Source organism: Pteropus vampyrus, unplaced genomic scaffold (assembly GCF_000151845.1).
Source record: "Pteropus vampyrus isolate Shadow unplaced genomic scaffold, Pvam_2.0 Scaffold120, whole genome shotgun sequence".
In the NCBI taxonomy this organism is placed as follows: Eukaryota; Metazoa; Chordata; class Mammalia; order Chiroptera; family Pteropodidae; genus Pteropus; species Pteropus vampyrus.
The window spans coordinates 2,828,600-2,856,521 of NW_011888901.1; the positions used below are offsets into that span (position 1 = coordinate 2,828,600).

Genomic DNA, 27,922 nt, shown 5'->3' on the forward strand with positions numbered 1-27,922 from the left:
ATCACAGGTATTATATAAAAAAGTTCTTGTATGTTACTTTTATAGTTTATATTTAGCCTTTTCATCTATTCAGAATTTTTTTTGTATAGTGAAAGGTAAGAATCTAGCTATTATTTTTCTGAACAGAAAATTAAAAATCCTAACATGATCAATAGTCTATCCTTTCTCTGATTTGAAATTATATGTATATAATATATGTAATAAACAAAGTTTATTTGTACATGACATGTAACAAGTGCTCAATTAATGTGGGTCTCCATCCCCTTGATAACCTGGTTTGTCATTCTATACTAAATGAATATCCTTCTCTACAGCCAAGCTGGCAATCATATCTTCAGTAATATATGCCCAGGGCTCTGAGTGCAAGTACGCAGTTGTTTATGCAAGCAAGGTATTCTAGTTGTGCGTGCCTAGATCTTTTCTTTTCCACTACCAGAGTTTACCACCTAATCTCTACCTGGACATCATCAGGGCAAATATTACTATCCAGTTTCTCCAGATAGTGGCATTTTTATTCTAATTAGAATTGATCCCTCCTTGATAATTCTGGTTAACTTTTATTACTTTATTTTTTATTATGAAAAATTTAAGTATACAGAAAAAATTCTTTCTCTAACAAATACTACATAATTTCAACAATTATGTGGAAAAAGAATGGAAAAGGGTCTGGGACAATTCGAGGTCATTTTTATAGCTTGCTACCACAAATATTCTCTAGTTTGCTGCTGGTGTCCAAATGAATAGGAAGCTATAAATAACACAGAACAGATTTATGGGGAAATGAAAAATATAATGAATCCATATGACGTCAGTTACTGTGTATGCTTTAATTTCCTCTGAGCTCTACTATTATAGCAATACTACATAATTGAGCTTAACTGCTTTCTTAGTCAATGACCCAATATAGGAAATTGGATTCTTCTAAAAAAAAAATTGACTCCAAAACAATAGCATACTGAAACCAACAGCTACAAGGACCTTTTATTCTGCCAAACAATGACAATGTTGGCCTTTGTGTAAGAATTCCTTATACTTTAAAGTGCCTCATAAACATCTTACATTTTGCAATTTATAGCTGCACTATGAGGCAGAGGCAAGGCAGATGCTATTACTTCTACCTTACTTCTGAAAAGCAGAGATTAAATAATTTGTCCAGGATTGCCAAGATAATATTAGGCCTGGCCCTAGGTGCCCTAGCTACTAGCCACAAAGTTTTTCCACTACACTAACTTGTCTCTCGGTGGACATTCTAGTCACCCACCAACCATTTCGGCTGAGCCCTCACATGAGACTCACTACACAATCTGAGGCTGCCACATGAATCATTAGAATGATTTGGACCTAATAAAGACCGAACAGTAATAGTAATAAGAACCTAAAAGTCAGAGGTTTCCAGGCCAACCAGAAAGAACTATTGCTGAGTCATCATTTAAAGCAACAAGAGTCAGGAACACTATGTCTAGTCCTGTTTCTGCCACTAACTAGCTGTATGGATCTTGGGAAAGGCAGTTCCCTCAATGGGCCTCATCTATAAAATGAGGGCTGAACTAACAGATCCTGAAAGAGACTCCCAGACTCTCATTATTTATGTTCTTTTAATCTTGCAAAGATACTGACTTGGTAACATAATTTCATCAATAACTTAAAGTCTGAGATTAATTAAAAAAAAAAAAAATTCCATGCTTTACATATGATTGCACTCTTAAAAAGGTATGCTAAATCCATTTATCTTTTGCCATTAATAGGCGTAGCAATGGCAGTGGCTATTATTTATTAAATGCCAGGCATATACTGCTTTATATATGCTGCCCATTTGATCTTCCTACCTATGAGGGTAGATACCCTTGTTTTCTATGTATAGATGATGAAATAGGCACAGGGTTAAATAACTTGCCCATGGCTATAAAGGTAGTAAATGACAGCAACAGGATTACTCCAGAATTGCTCTTAAGCACTCAGCAAGATGTTTTATACCTCAACTTTGATCACCCTTCAGGGGTTCTGATCATTTTTCTCAGCAGATGCTAAAGGACACACAAGTAGACCTAAAAACTTAAGGTGATTCTTATAAGCAGAAAACTCTTGTACTATGAGAGTCACAGATCTCTACTTCACAGGTTTGCTACAAATCAGGTTCACCAATCAGAGCAATTACTCTTGAGTCACATTCCAAATGGCACGAGGGGAAGTGGAAGAGCACAGTACCTCAGCAGTGTCTGCAGCAAAGCCCTGATCGCTGCTCCCCATCATACTCCTTTACAAACAAACAGACCAGGTGGTGAAACAGCTACCACCAATTTGGCATATACCCAAAAGCTCCAGTGAACCAGACTACACCCAACTCAGCCGAAAGTGACATTCCCAAAATACTCAAGTTGCCTCCACTGAACTGAACAGCTCATTCTCATAGTGTTCAACAGCTCAAACTCAACTTTAACAGACACACCTCAGCCTATGAGGCCTGTGAACAGACTCTGCCTTCCATCTAAAGAGGCACTATAGATGTTTCCACCACAACAACAATAAAAGAGCCCATAGAAAAAGTTATAACTGGGACAAAGTTTGTTTTTTCATTCGTACATTGATAAAACCACAACAAACAAAGCCCCTGGGTACTAAGTGAAGGAAAAGACAAGAGACTGGTGGATGATGATCATTTCTGCAGAAAGGAATATGTCTATAGGTTTCAAAGCTGGGGAAGTAGAGTATTATTCTCCAGAGACACTCCTGAACTGTATTCCCTTTCTATTCTCTTTTATGAACGCTGCTCTGCAGGGAGGTCTTCTGTTCTTTGAATTCCAGCACAAGTCCCACCTCAGGTCTTCTCGAGTCTGCACCAAATAGCGTAACTTGGTGGGTAAGAATATGGTCACTGCATTATAGAAATGAGCCAAAGACGGCTTCTGTATGTTGGCTCCTAAGCTTATTTCTTCACAGCATCTGAGAGCTGCTGGCTCAAAAGCACACCAGTATCAAACTTCAATTTTTACACATCCAATTGTTTTAAATACGACCTCCCCAAAAGCAGATTTTTAGCTATTTATAGCTTGTCTAAATGTAGACATTAAATGTAAACATATTTTGCTAAACTGCTCCCAGCATTTCCTTAACCAAACAGAATAAGCCCTGGGGCTATAAAGACCACAAGCAGCTGCTGCCATTTGAGATCTCTGTCCCAGAGTTTCCTGCTGTACTACTGAGAAACATCACCTAGCATGTGAACCTCCTCTATGATGCCCTCATTCTCCAAACCTTCTGGATAGGTACCTAAACCTCTGGATGGTCGCATGCTGTGAGGGATTTACCCACCCTGCATGCAAACCTGTCAAAGGTGGGTAAATCCCTCACAGCAAACCCAAATAAAGTCTGTGTGTGCTACTGCCACCTCGCGGTCATATCTTTTTCCTTGATGAGCCCCTAATCGCTTGAATCTCTGACAACTAGAATGTCACTTCTTTCACCTCTGCTCCTAGACTGCAGACTGGCACTCAGTGAATGTTGAATATTACTAAATGAAGACATGGGAATCAGATAGGGTTTTTTTAGTCCTTACTCCATAACTTATTGTCTATCTAATTTGGAGTAAGTTATTTTAACTTCTGTGGCTTTCCATCTGTAAAATAGGTAGACGTATGGTTGGTATGAGAATTATTTAACAGTATCTGACATACAGTAAGGGCAAAAATATGTATTTTTTAACATAGATGTCTATATTATTAATAAAACTTACTAATATTATTTTACTAATGTAGCCACATTTGCATTTTATGTACTGTATGAAAATGCTTTCCTCATGGCATTCCATTCCATATGGAAGAACACGATGGAGGAGTAATTTTAAATGACATAGTCTCTTGAGTTCAGGAAAGCATTTCCTTTCAACTAGACTGGAAGGTCTAAGAAGTCCTTTTTTCCCCCTGTCCCTTCTATTTTTGTACAAATATTTTTTTCTGTCCTTATTTTCATATAAAACTTTTCTGTCTCTTCTATTCTCATATAAAATTCTAAACATTACCAAAACAAATGCTCAATAAACAGTAAATGAATATCTTTTGGGGATTTGGGGAAAAATTCACAGGTACTCTTTACTCAAGGTTAAAAGGGAGTAATAGACCTCACTGCACAGGACAGATACTCCATGAACAGGAAAGGCTCACAGCACAGAAAAGGAAGAAGTAAGCTGTATAACAGCACACTAAGTAAGATAAATAAACAACTATGATTTTGATGTGAAAGTGGAAGGTGGTGAGGGAAGGCCTGCCCTGGGTGGCAATAGTTTCCTTTTCTTATGTCCTTTGAAAAATATCACCTCCCATCATACAGTAGGCATTCTACAAAGCAACTAGCTACTTATTGTGAAAAGGAGATATGGAGAAGTCAAGAAAGTAACACATTTGAAAGAAGAAAGCAGAAATACTTGGAATAATCTCCAGAAGGAAGAAAAATGAGGCCAAGACAGTGCAAGCAGCTCAAGGTGATGAGCTCGGAAGTTACAGTGCACAACGGCCTTTCTGCCCAGCAATCTGGCAAGAGATACTAAAAGCCTTAGGTATAACCTTTGACCCAATTCCACTTCATGAAATGTATCCTAAGTAAATAATTATAGATAAATTTTTTTAGCTATGAGGCTGTCCTACATAATGGCCACCCCCTGCCCCGCCCCCCACCCGCCAAAAAAAACCTGAGCTAGTTACATTAGTACCACACAATGAATAATCTAAAGCCACTAAAAATGCTAGGGGGGTATATTTATTGGCATGGGAAGGTACACTTGATTATACTGATAAACAAAATAAGCCTGCAACAAAACAAAATATACAGTATAATGCCATTTTTTTTTGTTTTGTCTGAGATTTCTAATTCTCTATATTGATATCCATAACTGTACTTCCCACTTGGAATATCAGTAACTACCTTTGGCTGGTGGTACCATGGGTGATTTAGTCTTTGTACTTATTCTTCATTTCCTAATTTTTCATTATTATTACTACAGAATTAGTATAAAAGAAAAATAACCTTTTTTAAAACTAAAAATCATGCTCCAAAAAAAAATGGATGAGCTATATAACCAAGGACAAATGCAAAAGATGGGAATAGTCCTATAAGGATCACTAAAGACAAGAATAAATTACATGTTTTGGAAAATATTAAAATGTTTAAATTTTTTTTTAATAGAGATTATTTCTAAGCAAGAATAAGTAAAAGCCTGTTGGTTGAGGCACACTGGTATCATGTTAACTGATGGGGAAAAAAAAAAAAGACAGTATAACAATTTCCACTTGACCAACATTCTCCAGCTAGACAAAGGATCTTCAAATGGGAAAAGTCACAGTAAACGACTGCAGAGGTGGTAGGGGAGCACCCACCATTCTGGATGTGTCTGGGGCTCTGGGACCCAGATGAATAATAGCCCAGAATCCTGAAGTCAGGAACAGTACTGCAAAACTGCTGCCAGGATATAAGGAAAATCAGAGAGCAGGTGAAGAGGGAGAGAATTGGAGAAGCACCAACACCTGTTGCATTTGAGGAATCAAATGTAAAATCAATATCTGGCTGCCTCTTCCTGGCTCTGCAACCCGGAAATTCATCAGTCTTTCTGAGCTTCAACTTCTAATTTATGAAATGGAAATACTAATATATGACTGCCTGAGTGCTGGTGTGGAGATGAGATAATGCTTGTAAAATGCCTAATTTGGTGCCTACTACACTCAATAGGTGACTGTTGCACACATTTTATATAAAAGAGTGGGTCTAGAAACTAGGTACCTGTATGTTACACTGTATTTTAATCCTTAATTTACCATTCAAAATTTAAATTTGGGATCCTAAACTTGTCAATAATAAGAAACACTGATAAGGCATTTGAAGAACAGAACTGGGAAAAGATTGAAGAAGAAGAAAACCCTCTGAGACTTCCAGAGCCACAACTGATCATCCAGGAAGATTTCATTCTCTTCACTGAGAAAAGGATTCTCCTTGGGGAGAGTGACAACAAACAAAAAACAGTAAGCTGTTCCATTTCTTATATTGACTCACAATAAGAAGCCAGGGACATGCACTGCAGCCCTGGAATCTCTTGTCAGCTTCTGGGACTCTTTTTAAGGCTGCAAAGAAGCTCTTGCAGAAGTGGTGGGTGGGAGGGATGGAGGTTAATGGCAATGGAGCTCAGCTAAGAAACCTATGAAGACAACATCTGGAAGTGAGGAGTATTTTCAATAGACAGAGAAGAAAAATAAAACCCAAGGCCTCACTCTAGCCATCCACAGAAATTCTTTGCCATTCCTGCTAAAAATGTACTGTCAGTCCACTGACGAGTTAGTTCATACATTAAAAAGGAAATAAACTAAACAATATGAACTATTATCAAAAAGACTGGGAGAGTTTTTTTCCATCTTCTTTTATCCTGATATTATTTTCTAATCAGCTGCAAATTTTTTTACCTAGAGGCTCACAGCATAGTAATTACAAGACTGTGTTTGCATCCTGGCTCCATCATTACCCATGTGACCCTGGGCAACTTATATAACCTAACCTATTTGTGCCTTAGTTTCCTTACCTGTAAAACACACACACACACACACACACACACACACACACACACACACACACACACACACACACACACACACACACACACAAAACTACTAGGGTAGTTGAGAGGACTAGATGAACTATATATAAATGTTCAGAACAATGTCTGGGCACTATGTGTTTTTCATTATCATTATCACCTTAAATTCTATGCAGTCACATTACCAAGTAGAAGAGGAATTTTTTTTTAAAGAAAAACTCCATTACAAATGAAAAGGAGAAATAATGTATCTCTAGAGGCCTGAAATTAATAGGTATAGAGATGCCAGGTCCTGTTTCAATGATAGGATGATCGACAGCTACAATAGCCTTTTATTCTGGGTGATACAGATGAAAAGTGTAATGTTTTCTTACTCTCTACCCAGCGCTCAGAGTGAGATTTACATATAAAGGTATTCGGTAAAGCATTACAAACATTTTACTTGTATTTATTGTTTTTGAATAGGTAATACACAAACTTAATACAAAATTCAAAGAGAATTTCCCTTCTCCTGCCCCTGGATCCCCAGCTCCCTGTATCAGAAGTAAAGCTGTTACCTGGTTCTCCTATTTTTCCAGAAATGAAACATTTAAAATAAAGGAAAGTAACAGCATATCCAACTAGCTGGTTATTATTTGTTAAGACAAATGCTATTAGGAGGAATCTTTAATAGCATACAAAAGACTATATTGCTGTGCGGAAAAAACTCTACAAAATTATATTTAAAGTATAATTCCAATTTAGTATTAAAATGCACATTAAAAACATAGAAGAAATTTGTCCAAGCATCAAAAGTGGCTGCTTCTGTGTTTTAAGATTAAAGTTGATTTTCTTTCCTTGTATTTCTCAATGTTAAAAAACAAAAGACAAAACAAAACAAAAAAACTTTGAAGTTCTAAACTGAACATCTATCATAACCAGGAAAAAAAATTACTTGTTGTCATACCATGTGCTCTTTTTCTTATTATTTAATATTGCCACCAAATCTGAAAACAGTTTCTGGTTTCAAAGTGTAACTATCTTAAAGGTTTTCCACTCTTCCCATTTCTAAAATGGAATTAAGGAAAAGATACAAATTACAACTCTAAAATGAGAAAGACGTCTTTTTTATTTTAAACAAGCACTTCATGTCTTTCATTATCAAATAATTGTTATTTGTAATCACCTGGGGAGATCAAACACTTACTCTTAAAGTAAAAAACAGGCAAAATAATACTATGCATTATTTTTGGAAGAGAATTTACACCCAGGCATTGAGGCTTCATTCCCATCAGCTCAGGTAGGAAGGCTGGGGGATGATGTGGGGACTAGGCTGACAAAGTTCTGCTGGGCTCTGGCCCAGAATGTTTTGAAAAGGCCCAAAGCTCTCCTCTGCCCCTTGCACTGGGGAAGTGGGCACATGTGTGTAGGTTCCACAGTTAAGATACATCGTGTATAATGACATAAGCCATCCCAGAATTTCCCACATAAAGCTCAGAAGCTATTCTGCCTCTTTAAAGCCACCATGGGGGTGGTAACTTCAATTTAGCATCTCCAGTTCATCACCTGCTTTTTGCAGCTATTCAAAGTTTAAATCTGCCACTGGCACAAATGAGAAAGGGTTCTGGGTGTTAAAACTAGAACAAAGAGAAACAGAAGGTGGTGGTTGTGGCCAGTTCTACCTGTGAATGGTGGCGTCTAGATATGTGATACTTGAGGCAGGCAGAGCGTCCCTCCTGGACAATCCCAGCAGACAGAAACCTCAGGAAGCAAGGTTTTGTGATTTGAATCAAAGTGCTATTTGAGGGCTATGAACCTACACTCTTCTTTTACAGAAGGACAGGGGAACTTACAGAGAGGTCAACAACCGTCTTGATGGCCTTTTCTTTTCTCTTTATGAAATCATCGTCCTGTAAGACAAAATACAGAGATTAAACAAATCCTTTGTGAAAACTGAAGCTCAACTGGGCTGCTGGGAAGTCTGTCTTATAAACTGACTTCTTGTCACAAATTTGCTTAAAGAAGTCTCAGTTTTCTAACAAATTGGAATATATCCTGCATGGGAAAAGCTAGGGCCTCTGCAGATGACTCCAAAACAGATCCCTACAACTAATTAAGAAAAAATGGAAGAGTATACTCATAGAGTATAGTGGTGAAAACAGGTGTTCTTGTTTCAAATCCTTATGAACTCTGAAACCTCAGGCAAGTTACCTAACTGCTAAGCCTCAATTTCTCTATCTGTAAGATGGGATGACACTATTAATCTCAGGGAGACGTCCACAGGATTAAAGAGCAGAAGGCATGTGATACACTGGGACTGGACTGTAGTAAGAATCCGATAGTTAACAGCTATTGTTGTTGTTGCTGTTGTGATTATTATTACTGTTACTATTACTGTAGGAATGTCGTAGGCAGGTTGTCTCTCAAAAAGCTTTATATGATACAGAAATATACTTGTGTTCTTCTAATTTAGTAAAAGTTCTGGACCAATATCAAAATTGGGGGAAAAGGACAAAACTGTAGGGCTTTACACTCAGTGTCCATTTAAAGAAGCAGTTCTAATAAACCAGGAGGCCTGGTTTCAATGCTGACCAGGTAGAGGCAGAGATTCCACACAGTGGTGTGGACACGTAGCAGAACCTGAGTTTTCTGTGCTCCTTCCTAGGGAGTCTCTAAGTGTGTACTCGTCTTTAAGTAGACAAGAAAAGTAGAAAACTGACCTCAGGGAGACTGTAGGTTTTCTGGAACTGGGATATAGAGTAGGAACGGATGTAGTCACCCATCTCTTCTTTTGTTTCTATAGCTCGCTTCACCAGCCACTAGGGAAGAAAATTAGGAAACGTGAGTAGGGATGAAATACCACTGTGGTGAAGGCCAGCCCAGAGATGGCACAACTCATGAACCGGAATCACTGTACTTAAATTGACCAGGTAATGAAACACTATCAACATGTACTGTCCTACAGGCGAAGCCACTGGCTAGGCATCTGAGATGCTAAGATCCAGTGGGATCTAGAGCTGAGTAGCTGTGCAAAAGCTTTAAAGCCTCACTTCAGATCCTGAGGGCTCAGTTTCCCTTTCTGTGTAGAGTTAAGAATATCAGTTTCTTTCACCTCACAGTGCTGCTGTGGAAGCAAATGAAATCACAAGTACTAGAGTGTTTTATAAATACCTGAAGCAGAACACAAATGTAGCTATTTCCTACGACCATCTGGTTCTAGGCAGATCTTAATAAAACTTTTTCTTGTGCTGTTCGCAGCACAGACCAGAAAAGGGGAAAAACCACAGAGAACACCTAGTATAGTACCTCATTTGAAAGATGAAATCCTGCAAATATTCAGATTTGAGAACAGGGTACTGTACTGAGTACACAGCGCTAGGCTTCATGTTAGTTTGGCACTCACAGCATTCCCTCTCTCAATCCACACATTATAAGGCAGTTGGTACTGGGTGTGTTTTACAGAACATGACACTCAGAGAGAGTCTGTAATTTGCCCATTGATCCATAGCTAGCAAGCCACAAAGTTGTAAGTCACAACTGGAGGTTCTTCCACACCAGAAGACTGGACACATGGGTTTTATTAAATGTTTCCCAGTTCCACCAGGCTGATATGCAGGAGTAGCTGCTTTTCATTTCTCCCTACTTAAAACTCCAGTTAATTAAAACACACACATACACACAACTACATCCCATAACCTGTGGAAGATCAAAGTGCTCTGAGTGAGAATGCAAAGAGCCAAAAAAAAAAAAGAGCCCTCGCTTCTCCTCCTTGGTTTTTCATTCATCCCCCTTATTACTGAAGAACATTATGGAGGGGGATGCCATCTGTCAGGGTTCCCATTCTCTCTCCAGAGAGAGCTATTACATCTCAAAAGCAGTTTTTGGACAGTAGCTTTGTTTCCCTGAGAGCACAGCCACACTTGCGTCTATTATCTAGGGAAGTAGACGTGTGACACATAAAACGGTGGTCCTACAAGAACAGAAAGAACGCTTGCTCACTGAGGGAGACAACTCAAGAAAAGTACACATTTAGGAAGTAAATGATTAGGGAGTTACCCAGGATAGGCGTAGCTGCAAATAACTACAAGAGGAATATTCTTTTGTTGTTTGCATCTTCTATTTTATTTCCATCATTCCACTCCACCCCACCTCCAAACAATGGCCTCTGGCACAGAATAAAATCCAGAAGCAGGGGCAGAAAGTCAGACAGCAATCAGAACTACTCTAGCTCCTTACGGGCACCCCTACGCAACACCATGGCCCAGGACAAGTAAGGAGACTGACTCTTGCTCAACTCAATTTTGCCCTGCTTTCCTTTGAACGGGGAGATTCAGTTCATAGCCTTTCATACTGTTTTCCTGTTCAGATCTGCCTCTGTTTATCAGATCTACACTGAGTTATTGCTTGGCTGGATCCTGGAAAGTGTGATCAGATTAGTGAAGTAAAGCCTGTTGAGTCATAGGATTCCCTTAAGAGAATCAATTGCTGTATTTTGGAGTCCCCAGCACCAAGGGCTGTGGAGGGAACCTCCTGAATGGCCACGCGCTGCAACAGGTCCCTAGCATTAGGAAAAAATACCTACATTCGCAGAATTTACATGTCCAGCAGGGAAGAAAAAGATGTGACCAAGAACTTCCAGTGGCTAGAAGTTACATTGTTTTTCTCTTGGCTGGCAGAGAGTGTTACTACAGCTTTGCTAAATGGTGCGAATGTGGATGGTGAGCCTCTAGAATCACATAAGACAACTAGTTCAATGGTTCCCAATTGCTGATATGACTTCTTTTACCAGTCTCCAGCAAAACTGGAAAAAACTACAAGCATGTGGTGAGTTTTTGCAATACTAAAGGTAGTAAATCTGAAGGACTGTCCTTTAATCTGAGATTGAGGGTTAAAGGGCTTTTCTTTTAGAAAATGATAGAGAAAGCAAGATAGTTGTTACTTCTAAAAATGTCCTTGTCTGGCAAATTTCAAAATCCTTTAAAATTTCAAAAGTCCACGAAATTAAGAAATCTGGTAAACACTAGCCTAGGCTCTCACACCCAGACAGGAAGCCCTCCAGCATTCTCCTCACGACAGAAAAATCACAACACTCAAAATGCCCAATCTAATTACAGAAGATCACTTCCCTTTCACCCTCTTCTCATATTTGTACTAGATATTTTTGTCCTCAAAGTTCCATCACAGAGTTGCGTAAGGTCTATTCACTAGACATCCAGGCTTTCACAGAAAAGGCATCTACTGTACAGTGCGATAGTGTTGGAGGTTTCAGTAATAATAGCACAAGGTCCCTACTTCCTGTTTTCACAAAAAGGATTAGGTACCATTTCCCTGAGTTAGAGACAGAAAGTCTAACAAAGGTACAAATCAAATGGGTAAAAAAAAGTCTTAGCTTCAAATTTAAAAATTTCATGGTATTTGATTTGAAGTCTAATGCAGGGAAGATCTCAATAATAGTAACAACAACAGAAACAGCTACATAATATTTATATAGCACTTATTAAAATGTGCCAGTCCTTCAGCTAAATGCTTTACATATATTAACTTAATTCTCATCCTATCAGATAGGTACTATTATTTCTATTTAATAGACGAGGAATTAAGTCATTTGCCCAAGATCCCAGAACAAAGCCAAGATTCGAACCCAGGAAGTCTTCTTAAGCCTTACACTATATAATCTTGATACGGAACTAAAACACTTTTCTAGCAAGGGCAGCACACCTTTCTCATTGGTGGCTGCATGAATGATGGAGTGGGAAAAGTACAAGGCTTGAAGACAGGGAGTTCAGACTGGAACCTCTGCTTTTCCACTCACTAGTTCTATGCCTTTAAGCAAATCAATTACCCTCTCTGAGTCTCACTTTCCTTAGATGTTAAGACGGGAATTACAATAAATGCTTCAAAGTCTCTATCAGGATCAGATGCAAAATACTGTTCATACAACAGGCAACAAAGGTGAGTGCCTTTGCTCTTCTTCTTTTCCAGGTGCCTGGAGTGGACACACACAAGAATGTGCAGAATATAGGGAGCTGTTCAGCATGAACCACTTTGATTAAGAGCCTTGGGGAAAAGCTGGGGTAAAGATAAGTCTCCATCACACAGTCAGTCATCAAATAAGGACTGAATGCCTACAATGTGCCAGACATTCTATGAGGTGTTAGAGACTCAATAGTGAGCAACACAGTCACGGTGCATACCCTCAGAAAGCTTACAGTCTGATGGGAGAGACAGATAACTAACCACACACTTGAATATACATGATACAAACTGCAATTAAGGAACAGTCTTGGGAAGAAAGGGAATGTGGCCATACAAGTGGATATAGCAAAGGATTCTACATTAAGAGGTCAGCAGAAGCTTTCTTGAGGATGCTTGGTGGAACTAAGGTCTGAAGAATGAATATAAATTAAATACGTAAGGAGAGAAGGAAAGAGCTTTCCATCTGAGGGAAAGGCCCTAGGACAAAAGGAAGCGTAACAACCATGAGAAAATCTTAAAGTCAAAGGGACTAGAAGAGAAAGAATAAAGAAAAGCAAGGAATGAGGCTGGATAGGTTGCAAGGGACCAGAGCATGAAGGTCTGCGGAGTTCTATACCAAAAGGGCAATGAAAATCAACTAATGGGAACATTCAAAGATCAGGTGACAGTGTCAAACTAGGGGAGGTGGAATACCAGTGACCTTTTGAGGATGACATCAGGAAACGTCACCATGTTCTGCTGCCACCAAATCCATACCATACTCATTAGATCCAGGATCTAGGCTAGATGGCCCAGGTGCCAGAACCATTACAGGAATTTGATATTCAGAGGATAAGAAACCACACAGAAGCTCTCACCTGAACAACAGGAAATATATGAATAAAATCCATCCCCTGGATCTGATGAGGCTCCAGCTGGTGTGGACACTTCATCCTTGGCAGGACTGAGACAATTTTTTCTGAGAGAGCTCTGTTTGGAAAAAAACAACAAGCAAAGAGTGAGAATCACAAAGTGGCCCTTAAGACATTTCTCAAGTCTGGAAAGCATCCCAGAAAAATCTGGGGCTTCTCAATGACAGACCTAGACCAAGTTTCTCTTGGCTGACTGCAAAATTAGAAAAATAAGCATAATTTAGATGTGTATGTATGTGCGCACGTGTGTGCTCAAGGCCACAAAACTGCCTTGATCCTTAATTATAAGGCTGTCCTACCTAATTTTTCTATATTAAAATATTTTGTTTCCTTATGAAATGATGGTGGTAAGTTGAGGTAGTAGTCATTTTTTAACATATTTACATGGTAAAATAAAAAGTTATCAGTGTCCTATATTCTTTTACATTTTATTTTTCTGACTTACTTTTTCCAAAAGTCTGGGAACCACTAGGTTACACATTAAAAAATAATTGTTCTAAATGTCATTCAGGCAAGAAATAATTACCAAACTTTGATCCAGATGTCTATGATATTAAGACAAAACATGGGGCCTCAAGCTCAAAAATTTTGGAGTTCTCTACCCTGGTAAAAAGTATTTTGAAAATAAAAAATAGCCTTTAATTTTCTGATTCTCTAAAATCAATCCTAGATTGGGGGAACCATGTGTCCTCACTCTTTTTTCCAGAGAGGAGAAATTCTGCACTTCTTATGAGGGACACTGATCTCTTGCCAACAACTTGCCTCCGTCTTCCTCCTAAATGGGCTGGGAGTTGGAGGAGAGGAATCGGACTCCCCAAGGTCCCAGAGCATTCTTCTATCTCAGTCAGGAGGTAAGCTTCCTCCCCCTGCTACAGAGGTTTTTCACCTCAATCCAGGCATGGATGGGACAGTTTTATGGCAGGAGTGACAAAGAGACTTGTGTGCAAGTCCATTTCATCACAAATTTAAGCCTCCTTCTCTAAGCAACTGATAGTTGATTTCTAATAGTCTAGTTCCTGTTTCTTATATATTAATTGGATCAGATTCAAGAGAGAAAAAGAAATTATTTAGTGGTTCTGCTAAACCTCAAAGCCACGGCACACAGACCAGGAACCTTGAGAAACCCTCATAAGGTATGGCCCTCTAGGGCCATATGGAGAAATAAGGACTTCTGGCTCAGCCTACATGGGTAGTTTAGGCTATATTCCCATCTAAGACCCTTAAAAGAAATCTTAGCCCATTATAACAGCTACTGTGGCCTTGTTTACAAGAGTAGGACTATTTGCTAATCGATGATGGCCCTGGTGAACAACATCAGCAGGTCTTATGAGATGCTTCAAATTCAGTAAGTTTTGGGTTTACCAAAAGTGTTCCTTGTTCAAAGAAATCTTGTACACCTTTATCTTTCCACTATTTCAAAATCTTTCCCAGGAGATAGATACCCTTAAGACTAACATCTAACTTAGGCCTGAGTAAAAGCAATTATTGTCTTATTTATGTTTCCTTAGTGGGTTTCATCTCCTCCATCTTTGCAGAAACAAAGTTACCTAGGGACAAAAGCTAAACATCTCCCCAGAAAATAGTGCCTGGAAAACACACTAGGAAACTACACATACATACAAAAAGTAACTATACAAGGTGGAACCAAGGTTAAAACTGAGGAAGAAAATAGTCACACCCCCCCAGCGCCACTAATCATAATATCAATGTCAGATCCAATATGTTAAGAGAAAAGAATACGGAGAGGGGAAGACTGATACTCTACTATACATATTCACATAAGACAGAAATATCCGCCTTCTAGGATGGAAGCACATGGGAGAACATTTTCACCCCCAAAAGGGGGAGGTATGATTTATTCAAAAAGTCTGAAATATCAAAGAAAATTGTCATGTGGCTCTCAGGAACTCCTGCAGTCCCTCCTTTCTCAGCAACCTGTCTATAGGTCACATGCATCTTTTCTACCGGGAGATGTGTGCCCTGACCCAGTGGGGAAGCCTGTGGTTGTTCAGCTCTTCCTGGGGCCTGAATTGGAAAGTATGGAGTAAAGTATTAACAAAGCCATTTGGCAACATACCTAAGGCTCTATCTCTGATAAGCTTTATTTATTTTCATCTCCATCAGACTCCTATGCCTTGTTTCTTAACTTCTTCGAAGCTTGTGGGAGATGGGTGCTCAACTGGTCCTGCTCCCCAAACTCCAAGCTTAGCACATGAAGATGATTACCAAGCCCAGCTTTGTGTCCTTGGTCAGGGCAGGTCTTAACTATTTATACATGCAGGGACCACCTCTCTTTCCTCGCAGTTTTGGTTCGTTAGGAGCAAAGCTCCCTCTAGTGGCTACAGATCTATAGATTTGCACAGAGTACTGATTGCCTACAACCACTGAGTAGCTTAAAAACGAGACTGAGGCTGGGACTCTCAACACCAACCAGCCCAACCCTCTACATTCAGACACGCTTCTCCATGGCCACTACTTAGAGACAGCCTACTCTTCCAGTTCATAAAGGCCCTGAGGAAAGGATGTTGCAGGTCATCTCAGGGTTTATGACCCTCTTAAACCTCCTCTTAAACTTGCCTCCCAGAAATGACTGCCAAGTCTGAACAGTCTCAGCAGTGTATGGAAGCAGCTGAAGACACTTAACAGTGCAGGTGATGAGGATGTGGGGGAAACATTGGCAGGCAGGGGACAAAAATCAGGAAGACCTCTTACAGAAACCTACCAGTCTCCACCTGGCTTCTTTCTCCCTGGATCTCAGGGTGGATCCCCTGACTTTCTAGAAATCAAAGAAAATGACAACTGCAAAGGTCGCCAGGCAGGTTTCCTAGTCTAAGATTTTAATATGCCCACTTATCATTACAGGTGATTAGTTTGATTCCTTTGGTTTTTAAGAGTGTTCAGTACAGTTTCTTCCTCCACTGCAAACAGTTTGAAAGAGAGTGAATTTAATGTGGGTCTAAATTTCAGTTCCATCACCTACTCTGGGACTCTGGCAACTAACCCAGTCCCTCTGCTCCAATTTTCCATCATAAATGAGGGACAACCCCAGTCCTGCCTATTCAAAGGTTATTGTAAAAAAGCATGTGCAAGTACTCTGCACACAGGTGCCTAGTAAATGTGTTGCTGAAATGAACTCAGTTATATACCTAAAATCTCATTTATGGATCTCTGAGCATGGATCAGATTCAAAACCCTGTGGTTACAGGGCTTTAGGACAGGCTTGGATGGAAGGTAGAAGCTTATGGAGCCCTCCAGAAAGAAGGATCAAGAAGGAGAAGGCGGCCCCAGTTGGGCACATGTAGAAGACAGCCCAAAAGATAATCATGTCCTCGATAGACGATGTCCTCCGACAATGCCACCTGGCTGCCCATCACATAAACTGAGATATACTGACACACTGAAAACATAAAGCAGTATTGGGCTAAACTGCACCTAACCAGAAACTTTGTGGAAAGGTACTCTAAATACAGAATGCATTCTGAAACCAAAGAGAAAAGAGTTTTGGATAATTCAGTGCCCTGTGGCTATGACATTTCTCCTACTGATAACATAGACTCAACTGCCTGATGTACTTCAAGGTGGGTCTTTACTCTGGTGGGTCTTTAGTGATATAAACACCTGTCCCCAGCTTTGCCCACAATTACAGTTCACAGCTCTGCACTTAAAAGGTACACTTTAAGTACCTACCAGAGAAAATGATACATCTTCAACCCCTTATCCAAGCCCTTTGGAGCCAGATATGTTTCAGAATTCATTATTTTTTACATATTTGTACCTTAGTATACCTAAGGGATGTGTACTATACATTATGCAGGACCCCAGTGAAATCTGGCGTAGCACCCTAAAATCAAAGAAATTAGTATTTCTGCAGCAAAACTTATGAATATTCACATAAGTGGGATGGATAAAGACTATAAATAGCCTTAAGTCAGCTTTGGTCATATTTTGCTTCCAAATAAAATTTGTATCTTAAAAAGAAAAAAAAACATTTTCAGTGCATTTTAGAATTCAGGAATATGGATAAGGGATTGAGAATCTGTATAAAAAACACTATGCTCCAATAGCTATTAAGACTATTGTCACTAATGGGAATTTATCATAACCCCCAAGAATACCACGATGAAATATGGGCTAAGAACCACTGCAAAACTCCAAAAGAAATTAGGAAGGAAAGATATGTAGAATCTAAGAAATGGTAATAGCCCAGAAAGAATGCAACGGAAAAAAATCCTAGCATGCAAGAGTGCCACAGAGGTAAGAAGCAATCAGCTCAAATTGGAAACAGAAGAGGCTTCAATTAGGCGTGTCCTCAAGAAGGCAGTGAATTCGTGTTAGTAAGTAAACTGATTAAGAAGCTGGCTTATCTTAGCTACAGATAAAATCATGTGCTTCTTTATCAACAAGATAAAAAGGTGCTCAAACTCAAAGCAAAAAAAGCTGCATAAACATAAAGCAAATTACAGTTAGCTTTGAACAACGTGGAGGTTAGGGTTAGGGGTGCCAAATCCCATGCAGTTGAAAATCTGCCTGTTACAGTTAGCCTTCTGTATCCATGGATCCCAAACTTATGTACAGTGTGCCTGAATTTTGGTGACTCATAGAGACCACCTCCATTTGCTCAGGACAAATACCTCACAATCATCCTTGACTTAATCACACCCCAAATCTAATCTGTCATGAAATCCTTAATGTATCCAAAGTACCCAGAACAATGTCGAACCCATAACTAGGAGCTCAATAACTTGCTGAGTCAATGAATAAGTGAAGAGAGATTCCTTTTGACTGTGATACTTTGAATATTCTTCTTTAAACAGCATCATTATGGTACAGAAGATTACATTTCCTTTTCTGATTCCATCACAATCTTTAGTTCTTATTGTAAACACTTATAGAGTTACTTTTAGAGTATACCTGTAGATAAAGCATGAACAATTTAATTGCTATCACAGAAGAGACTATAAATATTCCCTGAACATTCTAAAAGTAATGGTATGAGAGTAGATGGAGGCTGAAAGGTAGAAGGAAAAACAGAGACACTAAAACGTTTACCCTACATACTTAGGAACCAGGAGAAACAATCTTATGTTAATGAGTCAAGAAACAGAAGCTTAAGTAGATTAAAGTTATACAAGTGATCATGGAAAAACAGACAATCTATACATGCTTCATTTTCCAGAAAATGAAGGAGATACAGTGAGTAGTACAGGTGAGCTAATTTCTTCATTAGATGTGAATGAAACACAGCACATACACAGTTGGAAATGGAGAAATGACCATTCCAAAGAATCTAAAACCTACACAGCTGAAGATGATTCTTTCCAGAAAATAAAACTGGGATGTAGAATGAGAAGGGGGAGAGACATCAGCTGTACATTGCTCTCTTTGGCAGTATCTGAATTTTTTCTTTAACTTCATGGATATAACACATACATAATAAAAATAAACAAAAAAGAATAAAAATCTACCTCAGGATTTCACTCTACTAGAAGACAGCAAAGCCATACACTTAGAATCCACAGCACTGCCTCCCAGTGGAGGACTTTTCACTACAGGTCACAGAATACAACACTATAGTATAGTCCCAGAACAACAGATGTTAAGGATGTAGAGCCCTGCCATTGATGACTAAGCATTGATAAGCGCAGTGTCACTGTGTTAAACAATATGTCCTTGCTAATGAGGAGCCCAGAGATGTCCTTTGGTCTTAGTATTAAAAATTTTGGTAATTCTGAGGGACTGATTTTTATTCTACTGTATAGAAACTCTGAATTGGGCCATTTATCATATTTTTGTCTTTTTGTTGGCTTCTAGAAAGGTCAGAGCCAAATCTGTGGTCCACCCTTGGGAAAACAAGGCATTTTGTGGTCCATCACACATGTAGTAGCCTTATCCGCACCCCAACTTTTATCTCCATTGTTTTTTCCTTTCACTTTGCTTTGCCTTTGCTTCACCTTTCTATGATTACTGCTTCGTATGCATATTTATAGGCCATCTTTAATCCACTTAGAAGCGTTTTTTCTTGGGGGAGAATAATGCTTCAAAAAAAAAAGTCTGTTACATTTGAGATCACAAATCCTTCTTATTACAGATAAAGGATCTGAAAGTTACACAGCTGCCCAGAGGCAGGGCTGGGAGCAGAACTGGGGATTCCAAATAGTCTAACAAAATCACCAAGCTATGGAAGACTGGGCAGGGTGCCCTCAGGTAAAATCTCTAGTCTCAATGGCAGGCAAAGTGAGGCTCTGTCTTACACAGAGGCAACCAGGAAGAAAAGATTCTCCTTTCCTCACCCTGTTCAAATTCAATTCAAATTGAAAAGAGATACACTAAGTAGTCACTAGAAATTTTGAGAAAAAGTATGAGAGGTGCTGAACATCACTGATCATTCGAGAAATGCAAATGAAAACCACAATGAGATAAATAACTTCATACCAATTAGAATGGCTATCATTAAAAAGACAAGAAAAAACAAATATTGCTGAGGATGTAGAGAAAAGAGCACACTGCACTGCTGGTGGTAATGTAAATTGGTGCAGCCATTATGGAAAACAGTATGAAAATTTGTCCAAAAATTTAAAATAGAACTACAGTATCATCCAGCAATCACACCTCTGGGTATACAGAAGGTAACAAAATCACTAACTTGAAGAGATACCTGTATCCCCACAGTCATTGCAGCATTATTTACCAAAGCCGAGACATGGAAACAACCTACATGTCCATCAACAGATAAACTTATAAAGAAAATGTAGTGTACACACACACACAGGAATATTATTAAACCGCAAAAAGGAAAAAAAATTCTGCCATATGTGACAACATGGTTGGACCTTGTGGGCATATGCTAAGTGAAATCAGACAGCAAAAGACAAATATTGTATGATTTCATTTAACTGAACTCATAGAAACAGAGAACAAATTGGTGTTTGTCAGAGATGGGGGATAGAGGGTGGGCAAAATGGGTAAAGGTGGTCAAAAGATATAAACTTCCAGGGATAAGATACATAAGTCCTGAGGATGTGATGTACAGCATGGTGACTACAGTTAATGATCTGTATTGTATATTTGAAAGTGGCTAAGAGAGTAGGTCTTAAAAGTTCTTATAAGAAAATCTGTATCTATGTGAGGGGATGGACGTTAACTAAACTTATTGTGATAATTATTTCATTACCATACATATATAAAATCATTGTTATACACTTTAAACTAATACAATGTTATATGTCGGTTATATCTCAATAGAACTTGGGAAAAAATTTTTTTAAAGTGTTAGAAACAGCTTGAACATTAAACGACTCTTGTATGCTACCTGTGTGACCTTGGCTTCTTTCAGCCTCATTTTCTATCTATAAAACTGTGATAATACCAGTTATAATGAAAATTAAAATAAATTATGTAAAGTGTCTAGCTTTTAACAAAAATTACTCCCTTCTCCCTTTTTAGGCTCTTCCATGGCAAACCTTAACAACTTACATTTTTTGACCTATTGTAGAGTTTTCTTGAAAGAGCAAATCAACATCTACGTCAAAGTTGCAAGTGGTTATGCACCAAGTCATTCCTCCTACCACCTGTAAGACACAAAGAAAATACGTTTTCTCCTAGTTTGGGAAAGGGGTAAGAAGTAGAAGGTAGATAAAATACAGTTTTTACAGACTCCATGAAATACAAAATTAGATATTTTTACAGAAAGTATATATGTCCTTCCTCTATCAACTAAGATTCATCTAAAGTAGCACTGTTGAATAATTTTCTGCAATGATGGAAATGTTCTATATCTGTACTGACCAAATGAATAGCTGCTAGTCACATGTGGTTACCAAGCACTTGAAATGTGTCTAGTATGACTGAGAAACTGACTTTTATTACTAAATGTCATACACGTCGTACATAGATTCTCTTTATACTGAAGGAGAAAGACATTAATTCTCAGCCGAGAGAAGTCTTAACCCAGTTTCAGGCAAGTGCCAGATTCCAGAGGAATTACATGTACCAGACATGTGAGTAGCAAGGCTGACATTTTGTGGCTCATTACTTAATTCCCATACATCTTATTTTTTTCCTCTACATAATGGAGATGGGAATCTCTGCTCTACTTTTCTCACAGGGTTTCTTTGAGATGCAAATGACGCTAAGGCTAAAAATCCATTTTGAAACAAAATCCTTTTCAGACACAGTTTGATGTTAAAAAACAAACAAACAAACAAAAAATAATAGTGAATCCTGCTCCTGGCTTTGCTGTAGACTCATGTGAGATGCCTAATAACATAAGAGATTCCAGAGCCCAGTCCAGACCTAACTGAGAATTTCATTGGGTAGGGCCTAGATATTCTAAAACAAACCATAGTGATTCTGTTATGTGCAGCCAGGGCTGTGGCCCACTGGAGCACTCCACACTTTCTTCTACCAGTAAGCTTTCCTGTCCTACTCTATCTGATTTGGATGTTTCAGTTCTGTGCACAGTTCACTGTAATACTTACTGTACCATGCCATTTATTCTATGAATGTTGGTTTGTCTCTCTTCTCTATAAGATAGAGGTTGGGCCCTTTTAGTACAGAGCCTTTGTCTTATCTCTGTGTCTTGAACACCTATAATAACTATGCCTTGTGCATATAATTATTCAAAGTTCTGCTGAATTAAACTTCATCCCATAGTGACTTCTCCCTCCTTCAAATTAAGCATTTACCATCCATAGAAAAGCTGGCAATTGCCTGTGAGCACACTGACTTGAGGATAGCTCCTTATTGACTCAGATTATTTCATCTTATATAAGCTTTATCTCCACAACCAAACTGTAAGTTCCTTAAAAGGTGTAACTATCTCTTTTGTTAATTGGCATTTCCCAAAGCTTCATGCATAGCAAAGGAATTCAATGTATATCTACTGATATGTTATAATAGGAAATTTAAATCCTTCTATAATAAATCTGAATTAGGGAGAAATGGAAACATGGACATGGAAAAAGGAAAAACACAATCTCTTTCTCCTTTCTATGGTAACCACGCCATCCTGACCAAAAAAAAAACAGGCTAGAAAGGTTTCCTCTTACCTTATCAAAAGGTGACAAGCCTTTAATTCTTGCCCTGAAATACCCAGCTGCAACCAAGAGTTCCAGAATTTCAGTCAATTTGACATTTTGTTCTTCATCTTCTCTTGTTTCTACCTAAAACGAAAGGTAAAAGGCTGCTAAAAGCTACCTTGAATAAAGGAACACTAGGTATATCTCCTCATGCCACAACACTGCCAGGTGACATTAGGTATATCACTGCAGTCATGTAGGAGCATGGGGACACTGTGCTGCCAGAGTTGCACAGAACAGAGTCCCTAGTCCTCAACAAGCTGTCAGTTGTCATAGGTCAGGGGAGAAGACACACACAGGCAGTAGAGCCTATTCAGGGAAAGGAAGACTACAGCACATTACCTCCCTGTTTTCTAACACACTGTTTACATTGACAGGCTTCTCAACTAGATTATGAATTCCTTACAGACAGGAACAAGGTGGATTTTCTTTTAAACTTTATACTCATTTTGGTCCAAGTTATTTTCAAGAGGGGCGTGAACAAAGAATCCAAATATGTATGTTTCTCTACACTTCTCTTTTTTGATCTCTAATGCAAATGTAAGGCTTTCAATCCAGAATTAAAAGGTGATTATTGTCATATAAGAGGATTGCCTTAAAAATAATAAATTCACCTAATATATTTAAATAGAGTGTTTATTTTACAAGTCAAATACATTTAAGCATTCTAGTACTTTTGCTTTCATTTATTTTCATGAACTATGTCTTTCCTCTCTTGTGTCATTGCAGAAAATAAAAAAAACCTCTCTATACCTAAACCACCACCAAGGTATTCTGGTTCAAATCCTCGTACCCACTTCTGACTACTCACTTACTCAACAACGCCTGTTAAATCTTCCTTTACTAAGCATCTCACGTTTAACCTCCCTTCTCTTTTATCTACACTTCATGCCAGGACTATTGCAACTGCCTTTCAATCTTTCTCCTCTGTCAATTTCTCTTGCTCATTCCTTCCTAAATCACAGTTTTCACATCATTACCTCTTTGGTTGATCCCCCAGCCCTCATCATTAATGCATCATACACAGTCTCCAAAATAAACTCCCAATGTCTTACTTTGGCATCCAGATCTTTGGTCACAACCTATCTTTCCAGCTTTGTCCTTCATCTCCCCCTAAAACAATCCACATACGGTTATGGCCAACCTAGACAACCACTGTCCACATCACCCCTCTTCTGATAGTCTCTGGCCACCCAGAACCATCTTCAAATTCTAGCCCCTATTTGATGCCAGATACTGCCTAATACAGCCTAAAATGGCCATTACTCTACATTTCTATTTTATTTATAATCCATGTCAGTCATACAATTAAATAACACCTTTTGAGTGACATGTCTGGTGTTAATGTACATGCTTGTCTTTCCAAATGGACTATTATATTAGCTGGTTCAGGAGAGGACCCATATATTATTCACCCATGTTTACTCCCTTGTTCTGAAACAGTGTTAGGCTCCAAGGACACACTTATTAACTAGGGAATGACATGCTCAATCACTACATAAAGTGCATGACCTAAGCCAGTCATGTATTAACAAAATATTTTCATAGTCATGACACTGAAAATGGAAATTCAAGCTTATTTTGAAGTACAAACTGCCAAGAGAGGGAGCATACATAATAACACACAGTTGATCAAGGAATTATTAAAGTGACTGTTAATCCCTTGCCATGGAGGGTGGTGGTGGAGGAATAGCCTTGCACTGCTACTCATTTAACCTCTCTCTCAAATGACCCTGGTCCAGCCTATCAAAGATTCTGAAGGTTAGCGTTCACCAGTTATTAATGGACATGCAAAATAAGATGTTAATGATTCACACCTTCTCTTTCTTGGCAAAAGGTCTGTGACAAGTGGACAAACACAAATAAAGGAGAAGGTAAAGAGCAGTTGTGGTTCACAAAGATAGAGTACAAAAGGAAAATGGGATGATAAAAGTATTTTCTTAAAACTGCTGGCCTGTAAAACAGGAAGCTTTCATTTGTTCAATCACCATTTATCATGAAAACACTTCTAAGTAGAGGACAACACATCACGGGAGGATCATCCCTGCCTCAACTTTTACCTAAGGAGCATCCATGGCAGATGCATGGCCCAAGCTTCCCAATCACTTACTCCCAGAATGGAGAAATGTACTTCTGCAACATAACCTGTGATATAACTTTTTGGCACAAAACACTAAATAGGTAATGCTAATAAGACTCCAAATTTACTTCACAGATAAACATTGAAACAAAATGGAAAAGGGCATGAAAGAATGTCTCTCTTGAAGCCATAAAAAGCCATCACGCTGGTTACTACATCAACTGTTAAAAAAAATAAAATTCTGATAAAGATAAATGACTGTGAGCTCCTAAACTAGGCACACTAAATTTTCGATTGCCTTGTACTGTAGTTCATGCAAGCTGGAAGGCAGGGCCAAGTTGAGCTAATCGTTCTAGCCTTCACATGCATACCACAAAGGTTTAAAAAATTGAAGTGAATCAATTAATAGGACTAGTAACAGCTTAATGACACAAACTATGTGTACTGGTCTTTGAACTAAATGATAGTAATTCGATTATATATCCACCTTGTCTGCCTTCTAATTGCCAAGAACTGTCTTAGGCTCTTGGAAGAGTGACAAACAGGACCCAACCTCCCAGCAGTCAGAGAAGGGTTAAACAAAGGACACACAGAAGTAGGGTGCTTTTATTTTAGAAAAATCTCCTTTGGTAGTGGGACATTGGATTGGAGGAATTTAAGGTAGAACTAGGGAGACCAGACAGGAGTCTACAGCAAAAGGCTAGGCAAAAACGATGAAAGCCTAGAATAAAGAAGTGGCCAAAAAGCAATATCAAATCAAACATCACAGTACAGATCCCAGTCTTCACAATTCCTAGTCCCATCAAAGCAACTTGTATGTAACAGTTTTACCTAATGCGAGGGTTCTGACAACATACACTTGTTAGGTTTTCTTTTAACAACAAAATTGACTCGGGAGCATACAGAGAGATTGTCCGTCCTACCATCACTGTATCCTCGGCTTCTATGCACTAAACAGTGATCTCTCAATTAGTGGGTACTTGTGGGATTAAAGAACCAGAGAGAGTGGGACAGAGAAGCAAGACTGGCCACAGGCAGCTCAGTGTGAAAGGACCACTCACCATGTCCAGATATCATTTCTCCTGCCAAATACCTGCTTTAGAACCGTAGAAGCACGAGAGAGGTACAATGTGGATTCCATTTCTTTCAAGAATCTAGTAAACTAGACCAACTTTTGAGTAAATCAAGTGAAGAGAAGGCAGATGCAAACCACCTAGCTAAGTGATATTTGCAGCAAAAAGAAATGCGCCTTCTCTTTATTCCCAGACAATGTGGATATCCGGAAACCAGTGATTATCCTGTCCCTTACGACCCAGTTAGTAATTAATAACAAACACCTCTGGAAAGAAAGGCACTCGCTATCTTCTGGAGAAACAGCAGTGTCTCAGCCCGCCGCTGAGTCCCCACCACACACCACCACTGGACATCAAGGCGCACTGACTCGGCCGGACACATCTTAGTGCCGGCCCCCAAACGTCCTTCTGTCGCCCAGGTCGGGTATGGGGGTAAGTGGAGGGAGGCGTTCCCTCCAGACACCAAGGGGGAGGGGCTGGCTGCCGCGACCCCGCGGGCCCCGCAAGGCGGCGGAAGGCGCCATAAGGTCACTGCCCGTTAAACAACCCGAGTCCGGACGGTCCCAGCTCACGTCTCGTGACTCCTGGGTGCAGCAGTCCAGGCCCGCCGTGCCAGCGTTGCGGCGCCGGGGTTCTGGAGAAGCTGTCTCGGAGACCGGGAGAGGTAGGACCCCGGACCCCGCGACGTCCGGGACTGCCCTGGGGCAGTTATTGGGCTGGGAAGGCCACCTCAGTCCCCGGAGACCCGGGAGCAGCTCAAGTTAGCCCCTACCCACGCCCACGCAGAGGGGACCTGCTCAGCACCAGCGAGGAGGGCCAGTGCTCCCTGAGGAGCACACACCTGAGGAAGGGGGCGGGGCTCCCCAAATGCAGCCGGGGCCCCTTCTGCTCGCCACCCTGCAGGCTCGGCCCTCTCTTAGGAACCCGACGTGTCAGGGAGAGGGGCGTCCTTACCTCTGGGAGACCCTGGCCCTCTGGCCCCTTGGGCAACCCCATGATCCGGTTAGGCTAACGTGCCGCGGCACTGAAGTCTGCGAAACCGCCAGAGGAAGCTGTCTCCAGCTGCAAAGCTGCTACCGGGGTGGAGTGCAAAGCGGAAACTTCCTCTGCTGCTGCGACCGCCGCTACCGCCACCGGCCGGCGCATGCGCGCTGGTGCGGGAATGCGGCGTGACTGCGGCTGCGCGAGCGCAGCCCTGGCGAGGCGGGGCCTGCAGGGGCGGAGACCTGCTGTCCCGCCGCTCTGTGGAGGCTGACGTTTTGCAGGACCTTCGCGACGGGGCTTTGCATTTCCCTTCGAAGTGCTTTAGAAAAGGAAGTATTTTCTAGGGGAAAGTTTGCATTCTAGGACCCTCTCTGCTTCTCATAACACATAGTTATTGGACACTGTGGGATGAATGCACTGGTGGTACAAATACAGATGCACAAAAAACCCAACACCTCTGCCAAAATCGGAAAACCACTGGCAGCTGCTGGCTCTTCCAACCACCTTCTGTACTCTGGTTCCAGAGACATCTCTTCTCTGTCAGGATAAACTCCGGTACAAAAAGTGTGAAGAATTTCTTCAACGGCAAACATTTTCTGAATACCCACTTTTAAAGATGGTAGGGATGCAGAGAGGGGTTTCCTGAAGCCATTATGTGGAGCAGATGCAGTGCCTTGTGGCCAGGGAGACAACTCTTTATATAGCTGCCATCCTCCGGGACAGACAAGGAGTGCATTGTGTAAGTGATGTGGCAGCTAAAATGACCTCAACACTGGAGACGCATTCTCAGAGAAGACCCATGACAGAACTCAGAATATCTGTTGGATAGAAGGACGGTTGGATAGATGATGATGAATGAATAAAAGGACATTGTAAATTAGAAATCTAGTCCCAGCACTGCCACTAACATGATGTGTGACCTCAACTGTGTCACTCTACTTTTCTAAACACCTATACTTGCACTAGATGCTTTCTAAGGTTCGTTCCTGTTTCAAGACTTCATGATTCCCCTTTATTAGCCACACCAAGAGCCAAAAGCATAAGGACTGAGAGAAACATGAGGACAGAAGGATCGAGGCTTTATAGAAAACTTCACCTATAATAAAGGTGATCCTAACAGGAAGCTCTTTACTATGGCACCCTTTTGTCCAGGAAAGAAAGTATTTGTGAGGTTCTCAAGAACCTTGTACTTAGAAGAACATTACATACCTCTGTACTGGAGGTGTAGAGGAGGGACAGAAAAATCTCTCATCCCCAAATACTCCACTAGG

General features: G+C 40.0%; 1 protein-coding gene across 2 annotated transcripts in view; it reads right to left on the reverse strand.

Annotated features, from left to right (window-relative positions):
- Positions 1-26,808, reverse strand: part of CCDC93 (coiled-coil domain containing 93) — an 85,792-nt gene extending 58,984 nt beyond the window's left edge. The window contains exons 1-6 of one of the 2 annotated variants that reach the window (XM_011366070.2): positions 26,622-26,803; positions 22,485-22,598; positions 20,911-21,005; positions 13,384-13,495; positions 9,271-9,369; positions 8,404-8,460 (exon numbers count right to left, since the gene is read on the reverse strand). In XM_011366070.2, coding sequence (XP_011364372.1) covers positions 8,404-8,460; positions 9,271-9,369; positions 13,384-13,495; positions 20,911-21,005; positions 22,485-22,598; positions 26,622-26,663 — 519 coding nt within the window. In that variant the 5' untranslated portion in view covers positions 26,664-26,803. Of the gene's footprint in view, positions 1-8,403; positions 8,461-9,270; positions 9,370-13,383; positions 13,496-20,910; positions 21,006-22,484; positions 22,599-26,621 lie in introns of both variants that reach the window. The other variant, XM_011366071.2, reaches the window with a different exon arrangement.
- Positions 26,809-27,922: the final 1,114 nt, after the last annotated feature.